The 8,835-nt window shown below is 33.2% G+C and overlaps 1 protein-coding gene across 2 annotated transcripts in view; it reads left to right on the top strand.

Annotated features, from left to right (window-relative positions):
* The window catches only part of LOC149777514 (splicing factor, suppressor of white-apricot homolog), a 60,506-nt gene that overhangs the window by 1,592 nt on the left and 50,079 nt on the right, over nt 1-8,835 (top strand). For both annotated transcript variants that reach the window (XM_089942100.1, XM_089942101.1), the window contains exons 2-3: nt 2,470-2,636; nt 6,923-7,033. In XM_089942100.1, the coding sequence (XP_089798226.1) occupies nt 2,470-2,636; nt 6,923-7,033 (278 nt within the window). The remainder of the gene's footprint in view (nt 1-2,469; nt 2,637-6,922; nt 7,034-8,835) is intronic.

Genomic DNA, 8,835 nt, shown 5'->3' with positions numbered 1-8,835 from the left:
AAAAGCTGATTAACATTTGATCATTAACTATTGCATTTTTAAAGGATGTTTGTGTGTACCAATTTTGATTATAAATGAAGCCCTGTTAAAAATAAGGACAATTTTATTTCTCCCTACCCAAAAAGTTATTTGGCTCATATCTTTTTTACTTCTCTATCCTTCCTTGATCAATTTCCTAAGCAGATTTGAAGGAAGTATCATTATGTTGCTTAACATAAAATGACATACTTTTGTTGAAAATATTATTGTTATGCATGCGCTTGTAAGGTACGTAATTCAGAAATCCCAAACTCTGGCACTGTCTGTTATCAGGGGCATTAAAGTTTTTAAAAAAGAAACAAAAATTCTTGGAAGCATGGTGACTCACAGAATTCTGACTTTCCAAACAGTTTGATTTTATTTACTGAAATAAAAGAATTATTTTTAGGGTAGATTAGTTGACCAATAGTAAGTGATGTTTTCAGGATCAGCTTATTTTGAAACATCTAGTAATACACTAAATCAGCAATCAAATGGTTAGCTTTGATCAAAGTATGATAAATTGACTTTTATTGGACCCCAGTATTGTTATTATGAATACTGGGATAACATAAACAGTGAGCTTCATGTTTTAAAAAAGTGTCCAAATATTAAAGGTAAATATACGCTAACATTTTATTGTCTTGTCATTCATTCAGTCTTCTTGGAAATTCTTGGTTCAAAACTGAGATTAGTTGATTTAATTTATCATACCAACATAGTCTTTTCATATTATATGAACAACATTATAAAATACAAAACATACATTCTGGATTTGCAAAGCATGAATTCCCAGATGCTGTGTTTCTCTCATGATAAGCCCATTATGACAGCATAATATAATTTTCATAAAGTGTAGGGTGAGCCTGTTCTCAAAGATGGCCTTGTCATGTGAGTCAAATTGTTCAAAAATGGGTGTACCAAACCGTTATTTATTAGGTTTGAAGCATTGATAACAAAAAGAAAGAACCATATCTGTGAACCATGTTATTTACCTTTTTGTTTAATAGTCTTAAACATTATAAGAGCATATCAGTTTTTATTTATTTATTTAAAGTCCATTATAAGAAGTTCACATTTGTTTATATTACTGATTGTATCATTTATTACTTTGTGACTGTTTAACTAACATTAATTATCTTGTATGTTTTGGCTCAGATCAATTTGTCAGCCCATTTCAGTTAAAAATTAATAGTATAAAGATATTTTCACATCAAGCAAATCTGTTAACCTCGAACACACAATGGATGGTACTGGGTTATGTTTGGATTGTATTGGATTATGTTTGGATTGTATTTTTGTGTATTTGGTTGTATTTGGGTAAATAGTACTTGAGTTAAAAATTATTAAGATAGTTAAGGGAACTGATATTGACATTTCTTTTTTGTTATGTCTTCCATGCCAGCTTGTTTTCTGAGTTTTCTTTTAGTTTACATTGTAACATTGTTACTTACTGTGATGCCAAACACATTACTCTGATGAAATGCAAATTACAATATTTGTAAGTTTTATAAATACATATGGTTCTCACAGATTTAATTTGGTATTCTGTTAAAAGTCAGAGATGGTTATATAAAACATGTCTTCTAGAACTGCCTTGGAATGGAGCACAATAATTCATATTTAAAATTAAAGACTCCAAATGGACAGAAATGTTTTTAATAGCATTGACTACTGATGCATTTGAATCAAGTGAGTCTGTTTTAAGGACATTTATGTACTTACAGGTATTACATGTTAGTTTGGAAAATAATTATAAACCTTTGTTTGAGCCAGATTGCTGGCCTTCAGCAGTGTGAGTCACTTGATTTTTGTAGTGAAGAAGTTTCTTGAAGCATAAGGATGAATAAAATATGAATAAGATATTCATTTGTACCTAGAAATTTATTGGGAGGGGTGACCAATGTAGACCAGATTTTATTACTACGTTCATTTAATAATGTTTTATCTCAACATATTTGAAAATGAGACAAATGCAGAATTCTTTACTTTATATGACTTGGAAATTTTATGGCAGTCATTTGTCATTATTCAGTCACTGCAAATTCAAATTCATCTGCAGTGGATAGGTGTTGGTATGGATGTTGACAGATCATGTGTAATATATAGACAGAGTTCTATACAGCTTTTCATTATCCTCATTTGTTTTTATTGCTAAGTAGATTTTCCCTTTAGTGCTAAAAATTCTTTTCTTCCAGAACTGAGATTTATTTTTGAAATTGCAGAAAAAACACTTGATTTTTCCCATAAAATTTATGAAGAGGATTTCAAACAGTTTATCTGACATTATACTTGCCTAGTGAAAATGTTAAACTTGTCCCATGCTTCTTTACAATTGATATTTCAGACATTGTCTGTAGTCATTTGGTAGAATTCTAAGTTATGTGCTATTTATTATTGATACAGTAAAGAGGTCAATCACTGACTGCTTTTCTCTATTGTTTGCTACAGATATGATGGCCGTGGACATCTGTATGATATGTCAGCATATGATGCTGACAATTTACCTAAAACGGGAGTTGAGTTTTCAGAAGAAGAGAAGCAAATTGAGGCAATTTGTGATGAGGAACGCTATTTAGAACTTCATACAGACCTAGCTGAACAGGCAGTTTATGAAGGTAGATTCATCAAGTTGACAGCAGATATTATTTGTAGTTGTATACTTAGTGCACTGTTTTTAGTGTGGTGGCCACAATGAAAATCTTGTCACCAGTTCTCCTGAACAGATGGTCATTCTGTTTCAGAGGTAGTCTTCTAATGGTGTCTAATTTGTCTTAAATGAAAATGCTGTCAATCTTACATCCAATATGACTGCCACAGTGGCTACTTTGAAATCAGTTGTCTTCAGGGCTGCTGCACAAATTTATTTATCTCCAGGGTCATTTTTGATATTTGCAAAAATTCGAGGAAAAATTTGTATGGGCGGGTAGGTATGTTGCTGATCCACATAGACCATAATGATATAATCATTCATCAGTAATTTAGACAGCTTGTTTCCTGGCTGAAAAAGACTGAATTATCTAATTGTAATTAATACCCATTTGCCAAGCATGTTTAGTAACGGTCATCTTATCAAAAAAAAATTCATTCATCTTTGTGAGATAAAAAAATGGCAAGTGAAGAAATTTTCATGATTAATAGCACATTGTAAAGTGATTATTTTAACATAAAACGAGGAATTTAGAGTGTAGGAAATTTACAAAGACATGAAGAATAAAGTGTCCTTCAAATGGTTTGAATATTATTATGAATTGAAGATGGATTTATATGAATCAAGTAACGTTTAAACTAGTTGACACTTTTATCAAATGTGGCTTGCCGGGACAGGCATTATGCAATATGTGTATAAAGCAAATAGATTACAGCAATTATGGTTCAGTTGCTCTTGAAGATCATGTCAGACCAATAAAACGTGTCACTTGTAAAATAGAAACATTCTCACTACAATATTGACAAATTGTTTAAACAAATCAAGAATGAAGAACATGTTCTAAAAGAAATGAACAGTCTAGGAACTTTCAAGAACTTGTTCTAAAGGAAAATGAAAAAAAAAGTCTAGCAAAGAATGATGAAAGACAAATTAGTTGAATTTGCCAAGAAGAGAAAAACTAATAGTTAGAATTAGATTGCTTGTAATTTAACTGTTTAACAGTTTGTATCCATGTTTTTTGAAAATGTTTTTGCCAAGTTGTACCTGTAATTTAACTGTTATATGTATTTTTATTTTCTTTTTTACTTCCCAAGGTTTTGACATCTTTTAAAATTGCTTTAGTTTCTATTATATTTTGTTTTTCAAATCTGTAAGGCAGAAAAGTATGATGTTAGATTCAGGGTCATTTTTGTTTATATATGAGAATGTACATATAATTCTATGTAGGACAGTAAAATAAACTATTAATATTCTCTGTGCTATAGTATTTGCTTTAGTGTTTATTGTTTATGAATCTGATGGTAAAGTGATAAAAATGATTTGAGTATGAGTTACTTCAGTTACAGGTCTTAAATGATGCAATACTTGGTCAGTTTTGGGGTTTTTAAATCTTTAAGTTGCAGGAATTTTCAGAGGTGGGGGTGTTGGCCCCCTACCAAGGCATTGCCCTGGGACCTACATGGGTGCCTGTGTGGGCACCCTCAACTTCATCATTCAGTTTCCCTCTTTTTTCATAATCGTTGTTCACAGCCCAGTGTCAAGAATAATGGTGATGGTTTCAACACTCTGCAGTAAAAATGAATAAATGATTTTATCTTGAATTCTTGGAATTCTTTTCAGACAGCAGTGTCAGGTCCTTCAATGGGCTCTTGTTTGCTTTCGACATTATGTAAGAGAATCCAGAATTGAGTCTTTTGAAGGTTCTGATAAAGTTTCTTAGAAACCTTCATATTAATCTATGTAAGAAAGAAGATTTTACACAAGGGTCAGAATTTTGCATCATACACATGGCGTTGCAGAGTGTCTGATACAGAATTCTGATCCCAAGAGTGGAAGTTTCTTACCTAACACTGCAAGATAGTGGATTATTTTTCTCTCATTTCAGAACAGAAAGAAGAGGGTCAAAGTCCACTGTTGACTTAATATTTAAATGGCATAAACTAATGATATTTTCCTCAGCTTGATGTAGAATGATTATCCATTCATAAATAATAACTAGAAGCTGATTATAAAAAAAACAGGAGAAGTACATTTTTTATACACAAAACAAAACCACAGAATCAGTTTAGAGCTAGGTTGATTAGTTCAGAGCATTTTGTGTGACACCAACTTCAAATGCTGCATATTTCAGGATGAAAATATGTTGTATTTAATGCTTATCATGATTATTGTGCAAGAATATTCCATTGATAAATTTTTTGCAAGTTTATTTTCACTGGAGTGACAATAGGTCATGTGATGAAAGACAGTCAGATGATGAAAGATCTAGATGTTCATCATTTTTGTGTATTGGAAAACGGTCATATGCTTGTAGGAATGTGGGAATATCAATGTTCTCTATTACAGCACCCACCTTTATAACAATGTTAATGGGAGCCTTAAAAATTACCCACAGTATAAGTGTGGTCACCTTATATTGAGGCAAAAGGGACATTTTATAATTGTGCACAAAGCACAATAAGTATATAATGCTGTGGAAACCAAATTATATCCATTTATTTACATCAAAGAGAAAATTCAGGGGACATGTATTAAGTAGCAATGAATCAAAAGTTTACCAGTTAATGGGATCAATAACAATATCTGCATTATAAAAGGGGCAAGCTGCATATCTAGGATCTCCATCTTTATCATTTGAGGTAATGTTATTTGTTTTTTTATTTGCCCATATCGTCTTTGAAAAGGATGAGATATATATTGATGTGTTTACATTACGATTATAAATACTGAACAAGAAATCAGCTGTGCAAAATACAAGCGTGTGCTTATTATTGTCTATCAATCAATTTTATGCCTAAAATCATACTGAAAAGCAGAGGTCAATTACCCAATCTGAATGTTCAGTTCAGCGTGTTGAGTATATTACATACAAGTGGTCTTCTGTTTAGACAGACATGGCACAGACATAAATTAAGTATGTCAATATGATGTTTGCTGTATGTACCAAGAATTAAACGTCCCCCCCCCTTCTTTATTTTTGCAGGCATGTTTCGTAAAGTGTAACTTCAACAACCAGAGTTCTGAAATTAAGTTTGCTTGCTTTGCTTCCTAAATCACCTTAAAAAGTTACTCACCCTTGAACACTATTTCAGCAACAGAAATAATCATACTTTCCGTTTCATATCTATGGGATAAAATCTGACTTCAGAGAAACACTGCTACTGTTCACAAACTCGTCACTAATTTTTAATACAGATGGCTTACACATTCTCATTCAAAGCAATATGTAATAAATTTTTGTTCACTTACACACATCTACATCTGTTTGATTTACCTATATTGGTTTATTCCACTTTTTGATCATTTTTACTTATGTAAATTATCATAATAATAGGCTGACCCACTACAGTATTCAAATGCACCGCACTAGGTATTGTGAACCAGTTAAAAGTGTGTGTTTTGGATTTCTAAGATAGCTTTTTAAAAAATTCCATCATATTGCTACAATGTCTGCAAAAGTTTATAGTGATGTCTAGCACTGGGGCATCGTGCCGCAGACATGTGGCATCATGTCCCACCCAGTCACATTATCCTGACACCAGGCTGTCCAGTCCTAATGTATATGATTCATCATAGGTACTTGGAAAGAAACCTTACTAGTATGCAAGTCGACTGTGCGATGGAATACTGAAGTCAGCATCATCTGTTTTTACCTCTGTCTAGGGGTTTGCATATATATACTATTCATCCATTCATTAAATTTCATCAAAATAAAATCTGATTTTTAAAAAATCATGATTTTTTGCAGCCCTGACTGAGGTGTCTTCTAGTGAGGGAATACTGTATTTCAGTGACAATTTCAGAAATAGCCTTAGTGCTGTTCGTTTTTTTTCTTCTGCCAGCAGGCTAACTGGGCCATCCACTTGAAAGATTTAGAGGTAGACTTTCGGAACCATTGACTATGTAGTAAAATTGACATAGTAAAATCCCTGAACAGTTGCTTGAGAAATAAACGAAACATATCAAGTTTGATGTTCAAGTTTGGATAGTTTTTGTTGAATGAAAGTCATTAACTTTTTACAAGGCAAGATTACATCATTTCATACATAATATTTGATCTTGCCCTAACTTTTTGGCAAAGAATGTGTTAAGTATCATCTGCCTTTATGCCTTTTTGTGCTGTTAGGTTTATTATGCTATAATTTTATATAAATTTATGTAAAGATTTTAAGTAAAATCTCGACCACTAACAATTACAAATTGTTACTTTGTTTACTCTGGAAGGTTGCTGAATGCCTGCTTGTGTTATTTCAGAAGAAGAATGGAAGAGGTACTACGAGTCTCTTTCTGAAGGTTACAAGGCAGTGGGATTCAGTTATGACTTCAACTATGGAGACAGCTATCCCACAGAACAGGATATTCAAGGTGAGGAGTTGTTTTATTTCCTAAATCAAAAGTTACCCAGATTAGCATTAACCATCTAATACATGTTTTTGAACATAATTGTTAAAGAACGCAAGAAACCGCTTGCTCCTTTTTTTTCAAATAGCTGATGTTCCATGTTCTGGATTACCCAAATACTGGATTGGTTCTTTGTGTGAAGTGTTTGACAGTATCCTCCAAAGATACAATTGAAATCGGAACACAACATCAGCAGCATTCACAGCCTGGAAATTTCACATTTAACTCACTAGTCTAGGACCAGTGGGACTATAAATTATCCAGCTCCACACTAGCCAAGGACTGGTCCAGCAGACAAGTCTGACGTGCAAATATTTAATACAGTGCCATAGTGTAAATGAAAAACGGGGGGAAAAATTACAAAATTTAGATGCACTTAGTAGTCCCAGAAGGTCTTGGCGGATGATCTGAGATTCCTCTGACCTTTTCAACCATATTTTAGATATTTTGGCATTTTTGGTTGTCAAAATGTCTAAAATGGGGTGGAAAAAGGTCATAGGAAACTTGGACAACTTGGGAGATTGCTCATCATCAGATGAACTTTGCCTTGGCCCTCAGAGTGCTATGTTTTCTCAAAATAAATTAGTCAGTGGACAGTGGTCTCACCAGGACAGGATTGAACTAATTCTGGTCCATCTGACATGGTGAATAACTGGTTGTGCACACAGCTTTGTAAATGCTCAGAGTGCCATGTTTTCTTTGTAAATGCTCAGGCAATCAGGATCTTGATCATTGAGAGGGATATGTATTATATACTAGCAATAACCTTTCTGGTGTAAGTAATATGATACTGGCTTGTTTCACTTACTAATGTTGGTTCAATTTTTAAATTGGACATGCCTTTGAATAAGGGACATGAATGATTGGCTGACTTTGGGTATGCAGTACATACTGAACAAAACATGAACGCTCTCTTTTTATCATATTCATCCCATGGCCATGTCTCTTTCAATGATCCTGGAAAGTCCAAATACATTTATTTTTATCTTAATTTCCCTACTTTTTGGACCTGGGTTGATTGAAGCCCTGCAGTGCAAGATGTCTAGTAGTAGTCTAATTTCCTCTGGTTGATTCTTGTCTTCTATTGGTAAATCCATATTTATACTTCTAGTATCTAGAACAGTGATACAAGTTTATACTAATGTTGCTTTGTTTTTAGCTCAGCTTAAGAACAAATCTTTGATTTCCAAAGATCAAGCTAAGATAGAAGTATTGCTTGCTAAATTTGCAGATTTTTCCAGTACTATTTTGTACCACCATGCACAATCGATCAACTTCCACTTGCATTGGTGCACTTTTATTACTCTTTTGTCGATGTTTTACGATTAAAATGGCATGATTTATGGGGACAAATAATAAGTTTTAAAGGTCTGATGGGCTAATGCTATTTACGTATGACCAGTCTGCAACTGAAACATATTGGTCCCAGATTTTGGACTTTTTGTGCTGCATGTAAATGCAGAGAGTAAATATGGTTGCCTTATTGCATTGAATTTGAAGGAAAATAATAGTCCTCTTCACATATGCACTCAGTTGCCAAAGGATATTTCTTACTCATGGGTGAAGTAAAGGTTAGCTATTTTGCAAGCCCCTGTGTTTGCGTACATAAATACATAATCATTTACATTTGCAGTGAAGCTGCCAGTGTGCACAAGCGTGCAGATCATGCAGAATTTTTACAAATTTGCATACTTTAAAATCATTGATGCATGAGAATTACAGCAAATGAGTTAAAGGTTGCACATGCAAAAATTCACTCTGCATCG

Source organism: Sinohyriopsis cumingii, chromosome 18 (assembly GCF_028554795.1).
Source record: "Sinohyriopsis cumingii isolate HCF-2022 chromosome 18, ASM2855479v2, whole genome shotgun sequence".
Classification (NCBI taxonomy): domain Eukaryota; kingdom Metazoa; phylum Mollusca; class Bivalvia; order Unionida; family Unionidae; genus Sinohyriopsis; species Sinohyriopsis cumingii.
The sequence above is the reverse complement of the archived record's forward strand: the minus strand, read 5'-3'. Positions and strand labels throughout refer to the sequence as shown.